Here is a 16327-nt window from a genome sequence, read left to right as displayed (position 1 = left end):
CTTCACTCCCCCTCCTGCTGATCACTCTCCTAGATAGTCTCCTATATACATTCATGTCCCATTCTTATTATTATTATCATCATCATTATTTTGGGTGTAAGTTTGGGTGTAGGTTCCACAAATCAGTGAGAATATGTGATATTTGGCCTTTTGAGCTTGACTTATCTTGCTCAGCATGATGACCTCCAGTTCCATACACTTTTCTACAAATGACATAATTTCCATTATGACTGAGTAATATTACACAGTATAAATGTATATATATATATACATATATATATATATATATTCTCTGTACCCTTATTAGATATGAGACATACTCCTTAACTAATAAAATGGAAGTAGTATCAGATTCTTCATACAGAATACTTGATTCTTAAAATTACCTAATTACAAATCAATGGATTTACAGTTATCCAAGTAAAATATTGTTTCTCTAATTGAAAACAGTAAGTGTTTGGATTTCATTAGATCCATACAACTTGGAAGGCAGAAGCATACACTTGAGCTTCCTGAGACAGGAATGGCCAGACCATTCCTAGTACATTCGTTTGCTCCCTTTCTTTCTCCATTATGACTATAATGTCCTTAGAGATTAGGATATGTGGACTAAATTGACTAATTATCAGCCCTGAATTGAGCCACAAGGATAGACAATTATAAATACCTATTCTGCATTCCAGACCTATAGTTTGTCAGTTCTATCCCAGTTTACACTGTACCTGTTTCTCCACTTCCAAGTTTCATCTGCTGCGGGAGAAGGTTCTGATTTGTATTTTAATGTCTGCTTCTGTCTTCCTGTCAGTCCCAAGGATGGAACCTGGACCATCATCAAACATCAAGCACAGGAATGTCATCAGATCCTACCATTGGGTAATGCCCCAACAATGATGCAGTTCAGCCCCGTAAGTGCTAAGGGAGACACTAGATGTAAGAGGGACTGAGATATAATGCTTCTTCATCATCAATAGCAGCAAGATAGTTGGGATAGCCATATGGGAGGGAACCAGTATGTAAGGTTTAACTCAGAGACTTTGAAGTTTATATTCTTAGTTATAGTTTAGGTGTAAGAAGTCTCATGTACAGTTCAGTTGTTCTCAAGTACTGGTTCAAGCTTCTCTAGTTATCGCTCCCATCAAAGCAGGAAGGTGATTCTAAACTGTCCCTGAAACACTGAAATTGTCATAAAAAGATGGCAATGATAATGATGACAGTAACCATGGTATTAAGTACCTTTACCTGGGGCATCCAATTTTTTCATGGAGCTTGTTACCTTTTCTCTGCATAAAAGTTACCTTTTATCTACATTTTGTTCTCCCCATAGTAAAGAAAGGAAGGTAATGTTCATTATCATCATATCGTGCTTCAGAATAGGAACATAGCATTTTAGTATTATTTTTACTGTGTTCTGGAGTATAGTGCTATGAAGCCATGTTTGAATCTAGACAGCCTCCCTCCACAGAGCACCTCATATTATTCTCTCCTGCAATCCAAACCTGATATTTCTCTTCCTATTTCCATAGGCAGAGCCTCCTGATCACTGTGCTTGCTCTTCCCTTTGGGTTTCTGCTAGATCACAGTGAAGAGAAGTAGAGCCCATACTCTGTCAGGTACAGGAAGCATGGCTGAAATCACAGTGGGAAGCACAGACAGTGTTGACACATGATAATTCAGGACACAACTGACTCTTGCCCTTGTTCCTGGATTTTACCTTCACTGCTCACTGCCACCTTCATGCCTTAATTTATTCCCTGTCCATCTCTGGGCAGGGTGCACAAAGCCATGGTGTTGGATTCCATTCTTAGCAAAAAGAGTTACTGGTGTACCTTAAGAAATTTGGAATTTACCTTAACTTAAACCCTATCAAGTATAGGGAAATAGTGAACAAGTTCTTTGCATGGATCTCGAAGACCAATTGGTTAATTTGAATCTTGTATGTTCTGTGTTTTCTGTGTGACACTGGGCAAAGTCTTAGTATTTGTGAGTCTCAACGTTGTCATCTCAGTTGTGTCTGATTGATACAACTGCAATAAGTAAGAGTTGAAAATCATGGTACAGAATATATGACTAAATACGTGATAGATTTATTTAGGAGAAGAAAGTAAATTTTAGGTATTATTGGCATTATGTTTTAACAAAGCTAAGTGACATAGCCTTCAACTAAAACACTCTGTCAGCTGAAGTTTTGACAAGATCAGTTATTTTTATTACTTACTATTTATTTTGTTGTTGCTGCTACTGCTGTTTTGTTATTTTCACAGCTGGATATCAAATTAGGGCTCCATACTTGCTTGGCAAGTGCTCTATCTTTGAGGTATATCCTTATCCCAATCATTTTATTTTACCCTTTCTATGAGTAGATTTCTTTTGTTTAGCTTTTTTTTTCTGAGACAGTTGTTCACTATGTAGCCTAAGCTAGACTTGAATTCACAATCCTGTTGTTTCGCTCTCTGAACTGATGGGATTACAACTATAAGCCACCAAGTCTGGCCAAAAGTAGATTTTAAAAAATTATTAGTGTAAATTAATTGTGCAAAGGGATTTCCTGATGATATTTATAACATGCATATAACGTACTTTGATCAAATTCTGTATTAGTGTTATACTAGTCTGCCTTAACTAATTCCTCCTCCCCATCCAAGAAACAGATTCTTAATGCCTGAAGAGAAATAATTTGTATTTTACTTCTGTTTCTTCAACAAGAGCAATCTGAGATATTTGGTAAATACTGGGCATGGTGGGGTATGCCTGTATTCCCAGTACTCGGGAGGCTGAGGCAGGTGGATTGTGAATTCTGCTTAAGCTAAGCTACATAGTGAGACCTTGTCTGGAGAAACAGGACTAAACAAAAAAAATGAGTTCTAGGCCTATCTTAGCTATATAATAAGATCTTCTACCCCAAGAACTGGAAAATATCCCCAAATATTGACTAGCACAGGCACAGAACATGTACAATATGGCATTTATATACATTTGACTTTCCCATCTTTTCTTTCTTCCCAGCTCTGTACCTATAACTACTTACTACCCATGGCACAGACTTTCCATGGGACCTCCATTTTCCATTTACTAGAACCTACAATATTCAAGTATAGAAATTGTGATGATAGTCATAAAATTAAAAAGAGAGTGCAAAAGAGAAAGGGAAGTAAATATCATGGAGACATACACATTTTAGAATTTTCACTCATTCCATGAAGAAGGTCCCTGGGGCATGATGATTTTCTCTCTGTGGTGAAATAGAATGAAAGATTATTACAACATTCTTGTGATTGTATTTCATCAATAAACCTACAATTTCAGCAGTGATTCAGGTTTGATGAGGTAACACATATCCCTAGAGCTGGCAACTCAGGGGCTAAAGCAGGAGGACCAGTTGAGCTCAGGAGTTCAAGCAAGGTAAGTTCACAAAATGAGACCTCATCTCAAATAACAGTGATTCAAATTCTCATAAAAAGGCATGTTTTAATACCTGGTGTTGTGTTACCTGCTTCTAATCCAGGCACTAGGGACACTGAGGCAGGTAAATCCCAGCTTTGAGTCCAATCTGGGCTACATAGAAAGATCCTGCATTCAAAAATATAACATGACAATAATTTCAAACTTGTACCTTGTTCCATCAATGTTATTTCCATAAATATTGTTCATTATAGGGTTATCTAATAGCTGTATGTTCCTCAAAAAAAGAGAATTATATATTGCTGTATTTTCTATAAAAGACACTAATTTCCATGTAGATATCTTGTGGGAAATCCATGATTGCCTGACTTCAGCAATATTTTAATTCTGTACCTTTAAGATAAGATCATTTATTTGATATTGGGATTTTTTTCTTTTGGGAAAACATGTATAGTATTTTAATAGGAGAATGTAATGTTTTAAATTTCATAAGTGAAATTGCTGTCATAAACATAACTTATAGAGATTCTTACTTGTAATATGTAGAGTGACATAAAAATTTTCTTAGGAATGCTTTCATAAATTGAAATAATAAAATTCAATTAATTCATTAGGCAGTGGTATGCATAATGTAGTGTTAGAAATATTGATTTGTACTTTACAGAAGGATGTAAATGAAGATGTACTTCAGGAAATAGTACTGTAGTATGATAGAAAATTGATAATTTTAAAATAAATTCCTCATGGATATAAATCAATTCTAATCATATGGAAAATTTGGAAGAAAATCACTCCTTCTAGACTCCTGATAATGTTTTCCTTTGAATAACTAAAGTGCAGGGAGTGAAAATCATTTAGAGATAGCAAAAAGATTTTCAAGATATACCTATAATAAATGTGAATTCTGAGGTGGGTGTGTTGTTGCTCACTTTCATCCTGGCATTCTAGGAGCTGAGGCAGGAGAATTGCAACTTTGAGGTTACCCTGAGCTGCATAGTAAGACCCTGTCTGAAAAAATTAAGAGGGAAAGTGTTATTGTTATATCATATTTTTGATAAAAGGGATACATTTTAAAAGGTACTAGGTAAAAGTAAAATATTTTAAGTGTCTAGGTGTGGCAAATTCAGGGAAGATGACTGTATTTGGGGATTAATTGTCTATAAGAGCTGGTTTCAACAAGGTTTGTTGTATAAAACCCTGGGGCATGTATTTTCACTGACATGACATGAGAAATGTCTAGTTATTTTCAGTGATTTAGTCCTCCTTCCCTTGCTGGTAGAAATGGGAGAAGGAAACCTTTACAAATTTATGTCTTGCTTTTAGATAAATAGGAAGGCAGATAGCTTCTTTTATGTTTCTTATCAATTGCCTTCACTTCAAAATATGCCATATTGACACATATTAGGGTGACATATTTTGTTACTCTCATCAGATTCAATCAATATATCCACTTTATGGATGAACAAACTATTCATGTGTTTTTAGTAGTGTTTTCTGCCCTTTCCCTTTTGCACTCTTTCTCAAATAAAATCATTTAGAAATTATAATTTATTAATGCATGTTAGTAGTACATATTACTGGGTTTCACTGTGATATGAAATCACATTTTCTCTACCAGGAGAAATGATGACCTGAAGTGCCTAAATTCCAGTAGCTGACATTAGGGAAATGAAGTTCTGCAATGAGAAAGGATTGAGTTGAAAAGTTCTTAAGGTAGTCCAAATGAAATTCTCTCTCTCTCTCTCTCTCTCTCTCTCTCTCTCTCTCTCTCTCTCTCTCTCTCTTTCTTCTCCCCTCTGCTTTCTCTTTCTGTTCTGGGAGTTAAACTCATGTCCTTTGCGTGTGCTGGGCAGGTGCTCACCACGGAACTACACTCAGTTTCTAGATTCCATTTCTTCTTCTCCTTCTCCTTTTCTTCTTTCTGCTTCTTCTTTTCTTCTTCTTCATCATATTATTGTTTTACTGGAGGTACATTGTGACATTTTTCAGAAATGCTTACAATATAGCTCAGTTAAATTCATCTCCCCCACCATCATTCTCCTTTATCCCCCTTTCCCCCATTCTTAGAATAGTTTCAACAGGTCTCATCTTTCCATTTCTATACATAAGCACAGAATATTTCTTTTTCTTTTTTTTTAAATATTGTCCCTTTATTGGTCAAAATATTCAAGTCTAAATCTCAACATAGTACATTTGCATTTTGACATTCTCCAGGATTTTTTATAAATTCAATTTATAAAATCAAGCTGTTACCCTTTCCTTTTTAGAAACTTAGAATTCTGAATAAAGTAGTCTCTACAAATGAGCTGAAATGAACACACATTGGTGTGTAGTTCATTTATGTCAGTTTTTTAGATTTAAAAAAAGCCTCTCTTTCAAATAGAGTTCATAATAAATAACCATTGCATAATAAGATATCTCCATACCTTACCACTACCAGAAAAACGTAAAAGATTGCCACTAATCTGCCAGAAATAAATAGGTCAATTTTTTTAACAGAACTCATAGGTACTCTCATAAAATCAAAAGTTATAGTATTATATGATCTTTCAAGCAGAAAGTAACAGAAACAATTAGTGGAATTTGTAGGCAAAAGGAAAGCACATAATATTTCAATCATACTTACCTTCCTCCATCCTTTCCTTCTATCTTCCCCCCACCACTGGTACCAATGTCCAGACTGGACCTATTTCGTTCTTTGAAAAGACTTTTTCATTTTTTAAAAAATACCCAGGTTCCATTTCTTAAAAGACCCACGCCATCAAACTGAAGATGAAACTCACAACCCATGAGACTATGAAGAACACGTTTAAAACTTATCAAGACCAATGCAATGCTTAAGTCTGAATATTTGATTGAATTCTAAATACATTTTATTGATGATCTCTATACTGCTTCATTTCTTTCAACAATCTTTTCTTTTTCCCAAGGTGTCCTAGCTACATGGAACCACAGAATTTAACAGTTGTCTTAGAATTCCTCCTCCTGGGACTCTCTGATGATCCAGAAATGCAGTCCATGCTCTTTGGAATATTCCTGCTTATATACCTGATCACAGTACTTGGAAACCTGCTTATCATCCTGATGGTCAGCTCTGACTCCCACCTCCACAACCCCATGTACTTCTTCCTCTCCAACCTGTCCTGGGCTGACATTGGTTTCAGCAGCACTACAATCCCCAAAATGCTAGTTAACATCCAGATACACAGTAAATCCATCACCTATGCAGGCTGCCTAACTCAGGTGTCATTTTTTTTCTTTTTTGGGTGTTTGGACAATATACTGCTGGCTGTCATGGCCTATGACCGATTGGTGGCCATCTGTCACCCTTTATACTACCCAGTAATCATGAACCCCCACCTGTGTGCCTTGCTGGTCATGGTGTCAAATTCCATCAGTCTTTTGGAGTCGCAGTCCCACTATTTGATAGTGTCACAGCTTACCTTCTGCACAGATGTAGAAATCCCTCATTTCTTCTGTGACCCTCCTCAACTAATTAAGCTTGCCTGTGATAATATCTCTACCAATAACATATTAATTTATCTCATTGGTGCAGTCTTTGGTGGCATTCCAATCTCAGTGATCCTTTACTCTTATACTTGCATTATTTCCACTATTCTGAGAGTCCCATCAACAAGTGGGAAATATAAAGCCTTCTCTACCTGTTGCTCTCACCTCTCAATTGTGTGCTTATTTTATGGAACTGGCCTGGGGGCATACTTTAGTTCTGCTATTTCACATGCCCACAGGGAGGTTATGATAGCCTCAGTGATGTATACAATGGTCACACCCATGCTGAACCCCTTTGTCTACAGTTTGAGGAACAGGGATATCAAGAAGGCCCTTGGGAGGCTTCTTAGCAAAAAACTTAACATCAGTACCTAGTCCATATTTTGATCTGTCGATTAAAAAACTGCAAAACATCTGTAATTACAAAGCATGCTTCTGTGGCCTCATAATTTTTATAGCTCTTACAGTCTTATAACTCTTTGTGCTTCATATCTGAATATTGGTACAATTAGTCTTGGTGTAGCTTAAATCTTGAATATTCCTCAAAGTCTACAGTTTGTACCACTATTGGGTGATGGTGGAACTGTTAAATAGTGGGACTTTCTTGAGGAGTTTGGGTCATTGGTAGAGTGCCCTCAAAAGGCATTGTGAGGACACGGTCTCTTCCTCTTTATCCTTTGATTTCCAACCACAAGGAGGTGGTTGGTGCCCAAGGTGGGTGTTAAAACATGGAGATATGGTCTAGGTCTACCCAAAACAGGAACAATAGGTGACAATAGGTGAATTTTAGGACTTCCTATTGCTAGAAGTCCTTTCATTTTCCTGTCCTTCTACTCATGCAAGGAGCTTTGCAGCTTCTAAACATCTCAAAGGGTAAGGCAGATGCAGATAGTCTCCCTATTCTTGTAACTTAACATCTAAAAGGAGGTGGGAGGAGGAATATCTGCTGTAACTTTTCAGTTTTTACTTCCTCTTCCAGTGTTTGATTCTGGCCCTTTTAATATTTATTAAAAATAATAAATATGTCTCCTCATCCAACTATCCTGCTTCATACCCCTGGGTGAAATCTGAAGGAACAGAACATTAATTTTTAATGGCCAGGTAGTGGTAGGGGAATCCACAAGTCTGATTTGCCCCTGTTACATGTCAGTGTCGAAGTGTTGCAGGCTGGAGTCAAGGGTCCTTGCCTTCACAGGCCAGGGAACTGGTTCATGAGGCAGCTGAATGATGAGCCAAATCTGGTATATAAAGTAGGATTTATTAGAGAGAAAGGAAAGGCTACAGTTAGAGAAGTGTAGCAGAGCCCGGAAGCTGGTAACTCACTGTACAGGTGGAGGCCGGGGCTTTTAATGGACACTTTAACTCTAGTTAGGATGTCAGTTAGGTGGGTTTTTTCTATTGGCCATGTATTTGCACATGGGCTCTCTTAGATGAGCTGGTCTATTTGCCACTTATTGGGGGTGGGGAGGGACAACTTTGAGGGCATTTTGTTTATCAGCCCTGTGGCAGATTTATAAGACCCTGTATCTCCTCCTCAGGATGTAGTAATGCAGGTTTATAACTCCTTCTCAGGGTACAGGGCTCATGGTGCTCTCCATGGGGGATGGGTTACTTACTCATCTGCCTTAGATATCCTGACCCAACACCCCTTTTGGCTCTTTTTAATATACTTTCAGTAGAGGACACTAAAAGTCACTGTGCCCTCATGAGTCCAATATTTTCCTTGTACCTCTTCATCAGTGGTGTTTTGCTACTGTTTGGAGTTATGATTCTGTTTTAATTTAACATTTGGTCATGCCTTCTATCTTTCAATAACTACTTGTTCAATTATCCCTAATAAACTATGCTTACTAATGTGACTAGTATGCTTTTTTTATTCTTGAACAATACTCTGACTAAAAGTGGTAATGTGAGGAATAAAGGTACTTTGTGAGATTCTAAAACTGGAAGATTGCAAAGTGTTAGGAAAACGCCACACACCGCACACAAAGGAGGCTCATGAGAGGTATTTCATGTCCAAAAGTTTCATAAGCAGGCTGGCCAAGAAAAAATGGCAAAGCAGCTTCTCTCGGTGGGTCTAGCCTTAAATAGCATTTGGGAGAAAGCAAGGGCTAGGGATGGGCAAAGAGAGGTGGTGGGAGATCAGGGACAGTGGGCTTTGTTCTATAAGGGATGAGAACAGCTGTAGCTCAGGCTGCAGAATGGTGGCCAGGGGCAGTTCTTATCATTCTTCCATTTTTGGTTTCTTAAAGAGAGAGGGAGAAGAAGAGGGTTGGGTATTGGGGTGCAGTTTGATCCTCTGGCTGCTTGCAGCTGGTGGGGGGCAGTGCATGTTCTCAGGTGGGGTCCTTAGGGTTTGTTGTCTTCATAGGGGTTAGCGTGGGGGGGTCCCCTCAGTGGCACCGGAGAGGTTGATATCCTTGGAGGAGGTTGGTGGCTACAGGTATGTGATCTAGTAAAAAATTTTGTAAAGTTTTCATAATGCAGGGGAGAAAGCTCAGGAGGATAAAAACAACAATAAGGGGTGCTAGGAAAGGCAGTAGCCAAGAAAGCAGAGGGGATTGAGTCCAGTCTAGGACAGGGGAATTTTTAGTCCTGCAAAGTTGGATTTCTTAAGTCAGACAGGGTATCAAAATTTTGTTCCACTAGGCCTAACTCATTAATGTAGTAACAACATTCCTCTCAGAGGAAAAAGAAGTGCCTCCTTTCTCAGCAGTTAAGAGATCTAGGGCCCTGCAGTTTTGTAAGGCAACCTGAGCTAATGAGGTAAGTTGTCATTGAAGAGAGGCTAGAGAAATTGAAGTTGATTCAAGAGTGACCTGTAGGCAATTCTTGAAGTCACTGGCTGAGATGAGGCTGTGGCCCAAAGCTTCCCCTGCTAGCCCCGATGCAGCAACAGAGGAGGCTAGGCTAATCCCAACCATGACAGGCAAGAGAGCAGCCCTTCTTTATCATGGTGAAAGGAGCCAGGAAATCTCAGCCTCTCCATAAAGAGTGAGCTGAGGGATGATTACCACCAAAAGGCAGGGACCTGGGGTGGTGGTATTCACACAGGTGTATAAAGTACCATTGCACCAGAAGGATAGTCCAGAGGGAGGGAAAATCTGTGATGTCACAGGGATATTAAAGCTGCAGAGGCCATGTAGTCTCACCTTGAGGGTGGAATATTGAGTGAAGTAACAAGTACAAAAGGGAAGTAGGTATTGGTCTGGCTTAGGTTCCCAGAGAGGTATAGAGGGCAGTGGGGAATAGTGAGGTATCTGGTATAGAGGTGAGAGTAGGTTTGGAGAAGTTGAAGGGGATTGCAACCAGTAAGGGGCATTGGAGGGAGGTACATAGAAAGCAGTGGGTAACATTCGTAGGGCTGATGGAATTAAGAACCTGTATGGAGGCTTGTATAATTTGGATCCAGGATGAGAGGGTAGTCGTTGTGGAGCCTCCTGGAAGTTGATCTTGGAGGGTCTGCTCATCCTCTAGGATGTTTGAGGAAATTTGTACTTGTGAGTGGGGGACCATGACTAACTGCCTAGATATCCAGATATGTCCAACAGGAGATTTTACTGTACCCATGGGGGTAGGCTGTTCCCTTTACTGCTGTAACCCATCTCGAGTTCCAAGGGTCACTTATTTTCATATAAAACTTGTTGTCTTGGGCATAAAATGTGTCCCTGCCACTTTGGGCTAAATGAATGTGGCAAGACTAATAGGGACACCCACCATAGAACAGGCCACCATTTTTACAATAGTCTCTGGTCATATTGAAAGCAGACAAAGGGCTTGTAAATGGGGGATATAGACTGCAGGTCAACAGAAATAGTGATTGTAGAGGAACATCCCAGTATAGGGCAATCAGTGGTTCCTGCAGCGCGACAGACTGAGGCCTGGTTGTGTATGTAGGTTTCTTGGACCTTGAATCCCCAGAGATATAATGGAGATGGGGAACTGACTGGAAGGATAGTAAAGATCCAGATCATAAGAATGAGGAGAGTATAGGGAATAAGGTGCATAGGGCAAGGTACCCAAGGCAGAGAGCTGTATAATGGGGCCATCTCCACTCAGAAGGAGAAGTTTCCCACAGGCCAACACTCAGGAGAATGGGGACAAGGACAAGAATTACCCACAGGAAGGGATGGAGTGAAAGCATAGGTGGAGTGGTTTACAGTAATGCAAAGAGTAGGTTGGAAAATGAGTAGACTTCTTCAAGAGTAAAGTCTGAGAGAGTACCCTGGAGATGAAGATCAGATATCCAATCTATAAAGCAAAGGTAAAAGAGGTATGAGAAAGGAGGGAGGTTGATTGTGTTGGGAGGTGGGAAGTCTAAAACCTCAGAGTAGAGTGTATATATAAAAGAGTAAAAGCATGGGCAGGCACTGACAGGAAAGAATGGGAGAGGAGAAGTACAAAGAGTGAGTAGGCGAGATGCCAGGTCCCCGGGCATAGGGCTCCTGTTTATGCCCTGGGAGTCTCCGTGGGTGTGTCTCCATCTTCTGGGATCCTGGGGAGGCAGGAGATCTTTATTTTTGTTGGTCTGCAAGAAGAGATTGATAAGGCTTTTGTGGGGCTGCCAGATTTAGATTTTGAACATGTACCCTGGAGGGAAATCCTGTAGCTTAGCAGCCGTGGGTGTGGTGAGAATGACCTTAAATTGGCCTCTAGAGTTTTCCTGCAGGTGGCCAGGTGTGGTTGTACTTTTTAGATAAACCAGATCTCCCATTTGAAGGGAGGGAGTTATTTTGGTGGTGTCAGAGGGCTGTGGCAACTGATCATGAACATGAGACCAAAGGATAGAGCAAAGAAAAGTGAGGAGAGGATTGAGGAGAATGGGGGAAATGTTAGGGGGTTGTGGCTGAACCGTGACAGGAAGGAGTGGACAGCCACAGAGGAGCTCGAAGGCGCTGAGCATGAGTGGTCTTTTTGGGAGGGCCCAGAGGCGGAGAAGGACTAGGGGTAAGACCTTTGTCCAGTCTAGGTGGAGCTCGAGGGAGAGTTTGATGAGAGTATTTTTTAGTGTGCGATTGGCATGCTCAGCTTTACCTGAAGATTGGGGGTGATAGGGAGTGTGAAATCTCCAGTGAATATTTAAGGCTTGTGCCAAGTTTTGGGAAATAGAGGAAACAATCTCAGGCCTGTTGTCTGACTGGATGGAGGCCAGGAGACCAAACTGTGGGATGATGTCTATGACCAAAATTGTTGTTACTGTGGAAGCCTTTTTATTGGTCATAGGTTAGGCTTCCACCCATCCTGTGAAGGTGTCTACCAATACCAGGAGGTACTTAATCCTCTTTACAGGAGGAATATGTGTGAAGTCCACCTGACAGGGAGGCATCCCCTGGCTTGGTGGGTAGGAAAAGGAGGGGGCCTAAAATTGGAGTTGGGGTTTGTATGCTGGCAAATTGAGCAGGATTGGGTAATTTGTTTAAGGTATTGTATGTCTCCTGGAGATAGGGAAAGGGATTGGCAGAGAAAGATGTAAAGAGCATGAAGATTAGAATGGAAAAGTGTATGTAAATAGGAGAGAAGAGTTTTAACTTCAGAAGGGGGGAGAGAGATTTTAGTGAGAGAGGGGAGGAAGCTGGGGTAAGGGGGTAAATGGCCAATTGGGGTGCAATTTTGAGGGATGCTCGCTTGGCCTCTGTATCTGCTTGGTTATTTCCTTTGGTAATTATGGAAGAGTCAGTTTGTTGGGCTTTGCAATGAGTAATGCCCACCCTGGAAGGAAGGCATAAAACCTCTAAGACCTGGGCTATTAAGGCAGCATTGGTAATGGGAATTCCTCTTGTAGTTAGGAATCCCCTTTCTTTCCAGATAACAGACTGGGACAGTAAAATGTGAAATGCATACTTAGAATCAGTATAAATATTGACAGTTTTGTCTTTTGCCAGGGTTAGAGTTCTGGCCAGGGGAGTCAATTCTGCCTTTTGGGAAGTAGTGCCCAAAGGAAAAGGGCATGCCTAAATGATGGCAGAATCAGACCCAATGGCATATCCAGCTCTTTTCTGTCCATTGTGAATGAAGGAGCTGTCATCAATGAACCAAGTGTACTCAGCCTGAGAAAGGATGCCCTCCTGAATGTGGTCTGGGCAGGGGAGGAACTCTTTAAGGATCTTGGAGCAGGAGTGAACTAGGGGTGTTGAAGAGAGAGGAAGAAGAGTGACTGGGTTAACTGGGGGACATGAGATGAAAGTTAGGATGGGCTCCTCGCCCAAGGCTACTTGGAGGGATACGATACAAGAGGGGGGCACGGAGTAAAGTCCCTTATATGTGAGGAGTTCTGAGAGGCTATTGAGGGAGTAAACAGTAAGGAGGGGGACCCAAAGGTTAGTTTTTTGCTTTCCTGGATCAGGAGAGAGGCAACTGCCAGGGCCCTAAGGCATGAGGCCCATCCCCTGGTTGTGGAGTCTAACTGTTTGGAGAGGTATGCTACTGGAGTGAAGGAGAGCCCTAAGTTGTGTCCCAGAACTGCTAGGGAACTCCCTTGCCTCTCAGAAATGTAAAGGAAGAAGGGATGAGTGAGGTCTGGCAGGCAAAGTGCTGGGGCTTGTAATAGGGCTTGTGAGAGGGTTTTAAAATGACCTGACACAGGCTGAGGGTTCCAGGGGCTCTTGAATGGGACCCTTGGATGCCTCATATAGAGGTTTGGCTATTAGACTGAAGTTGGGCACCCAGGTTCTGAGATAGCCAGCCAGGCTGAGGAAGAAGAGAATTTCAGCTTTGGTGGTGGGGGTAGGGAGAGAGGCTAAAAAGGCATTATGATTTGTGGTGATAGCCTTATGAGTAGGGGAGATAGATAGGCCCAGGTAAGTTACCTGGGGGAGAGACAGTTGAGCCTTGTTAGGGGACACCCAGTATCCCTTTTGTCCCAGAAAATTAAGTAGGAGGGCAGTGTGTTGTTGGCTATCCTTGAGCGAGGGGCTGCAGAGCAGGAGATCATCTACATACTGGAGGAGTTTACTTGGGGAGAGATGGAGGGTAAGGAGGCACCTAGCTAGAGCTTGGCTAAAGAGGTGGGGACTGTCCCAGAACCCCTGAGTCAGAACAGTCCAGGTCAATTGTTGGCAAGTATGAGAATTTGTATCAGTCCAGGTGAAGGCAAAGAGGTTTTGGGACCATGGGTGGACAGGGATAGTGAAGAAAGCATCTTTTAGGTCCAGGACTATGAAATGGGTGGTGGTACCGAGGATGAGGGACAGGAGAGTGTAGGGGTTGGTACCATCGGGTGTATTGGAGCCACTGCCGCATTGATTAGGTGGAGGTCCTGCACCAGCTGGTAAGACCCATTGGGCTTTTTTTACAGGCAGAATAGGAGTGTTATAGGGGAAGTTGGTTGGGCAAAGCAGGCCCTTAGTGAGAAGCTCTGAGATAATAGGCTTTAGACCCTGTAGTTGGGTAAGAGATATGTGATATTGAAATTGGTTTGGGAAAGTAAAAGGATCTTTGAGAGTAATGACAACTGGCTCATGATGTGAGGCAACAGAGGGGTTTTTGAGATCCCATACAATGGGGTCCACCAATGTTGCCGGTAAGGCCAAGGAGTTGGGAGAAGCTTGTGGAAGCAAGGCACCTATGACAGTGAGTAGGGACTGTGAGGGTAGAGACAAGGATTTGATGGGTTGCAGCTTTTGTGAGGATGGATGTAAGGTGAGGGTGGCCTGAAATTTTGTTAAAATGTCTCTACCTAAGAGTGGAGTGAGACAATTAGGTAGCACTAGGAAGGAATGGGTAAAGAGGGTATCTCCTAGTATGCAATTTAAGGGAAAGGTCATTAAGGGCTGGGTAGGAGTTCCCTCCACCCCTTCAACCTATGGAGGTTGAAGAAGGCTTGGTAGGTCCCCAGAACTCCGGCAAGGCAGAGAAAGTGGTGCTGGTGTCTATGAGGAGAGATATAGGCCTACCATCAATGATGGCCATTACCCTGGGCGCCTGTGAAGTTATGGTCATTGGGCCTGGTAGTCCTGGGCTCTGTCAGTCTTCTGCTGTGGTTGCTAGTCCTAGAAAATCAGTTAGGGAGGAGGAACGTTGAGGGGGTCTAGACCCCCTGCCTTGAGAGGTGGAGGAGCAGTCCCTTGCCCAGTGGCCCTCCTGTTTGCACTAAGGACATGGTTCTGGTGGGTGGTGTATCTTAGGACAGGCACGGGCCCAGTGTCCCTCAAGGCCACACTGAAAACATGGGCCAGGAGTTGTTCAGGATTTTCCCTGGCCTTGTGAGTTGGAAACTGAGGGGTTTTGCCAAAGGGCTTGGGCCAACATCTGGAATTTGTTCTTATCTCTCCTCTCCTTATCAGCCCTTTTCTGTTCCTCATGGTAATTACAAACCTTAAAAGCCACATTTAGAATTTCAGCCTTTGTGGTCTGAGGACCATTTTCTAGTCGTTTTAACTTTTTTCTTATATCTGGGGCTGATGGGAGATAAAATGGGTCATAAGAATAATTGTCCCATCTTGTGTTTCAGGATCAATGGTATGGCGTCGTAGTGCCTCTGTGAGTCAGGACAAAAACTGCCTGGATTTTCTTTTTCCTCTTGTTGAATTTCCCTGAGTTTATCAAAATTAACAAACTTTTGGGCAGACTTCTTTAACCCTGCCACTAGGCAGGTGACCATCTGGTCTCTGGAAGTTGTGTCATTAGTTTGATAGTCCCAATGGGGTTCTGTCTCTGGAACCACCAACATTCCCACAGGGTGGGCAGGGGTGGTGTGGTGAATCTCATCTGCATGTGCCTCAGCCACATCCCAGACCCTTCATCTCTTCTCCGAGAAGAGGGTTGAGGAGAGGATGGTATAAATATCATGCCAAGTGAGGCTATAAGATTGGGTCAAATATTGAAATTCTTTAATATAAGAGTCAGGGTTAGTGGTAAAGAAACTGAGGCATTTTTCAATTTGAGACAGGTTGTGAGAGAAAAGGGAACATGAACTTGCATGATACCCTCAGCAAGAGCCACCTCTCAGAGGGGGTAGAGGGAAACCAGCTAGCTGGTTGGGGGATCCATGACAGCGAGTGTTTCGGGGACTCAGGGGATCTGGTGGTTTTTAGTTGGTGGGGGAAAGAGGAAGCAGAGGGAGGAGTGGAGGAACTGGTGGGAGGAGGGGTGAGGGAAGCGGCAGAAGGAGTGGCAGAAGGAGGGGCAGAAGGAGTGGCAGAAGGAGTGGTGGGGGGCCAATGGTTGAACAATGTCAGCCCATGTCTGATAGGATGGAGGCTCATCAGCGGGATCAATAGAAGGGAAAACATTGGAGTCAGGGAGGTCAGGGGTCTTTGTAGCCAGAAGCACCTAGGCAGGGGAGCAAGGGGTACAGAGAGAAGGTTTAGAGTGGAGATAAGAGAAGGCCTGGACAAAGGGAATCTTCTTCCACTTTCCAGTGCATTTGCAGAAGTTATAGAGATCCCTGAGAATGTTAGGGTCAAGCATGCCATTAAGC

The 16327-nt window shown here is 42.0% G+C and overlaps 1 protein-coding gene across 5 annotated transcripts in view; it reads left to right on the top strand.

Annotated features, from left to right (window-relative positions):
• The window catches only part of LOC141410415 (olfactory receptor 7E178-like), a 29451-nt gene extending 20541 nt beyond the window's left edge, over positions 1–8910 (top strand). Inside the window, exons 1-4 of one of the 5 annotated variants that reach the window (XM_074054198.1) lie at positions 866–905; positions 1524–1610; positions 5018–5112; positions 6330–8910. In XM_074054198.1, coding sequence (XP_073910299.1) covers positions 6343–7284 — 942 coding nt within the window. In that variant the 5' untranslated portion in view covers positions 866–905; positions 1524–1610; positions 5018–5112; positions 6330–6342 and the 3' untranslated portion in view covers positions 7285–8910. Of the gene's footprint in view, positions 1–805; positions 906–1490; positions 1611–5017; positions 5113–6329 lie in introns of those variants that run through there. The other 4 variants (XM_074054199.1, XM_074054201.1, XM_074054200.1 and 1 more) reach the window with 4 other exon arrangements.
• The last annotated feature ends 7417 nt before the right edge of the window (positions 8911–16327 follow it).

Source organism: Castor canadensis, chromosome 14 (genome assembly GCF_047511655.1).
Source record: "Castor canadensis chromosome 14, mCasCan1.hap1v2, whole genome shotgun sequence".
NCBI classification, from domain to species: domain Eukaryota; kingdom Metazoa; phylum Chordata; class Mammalia; order Rodentia; family Castoridae; genus Castor; species Castor canadensis.
Note: the sequence above shows the minus strand (reverse complement) of the source record. Positions and strands in the feature narration are given on the sequence as shown.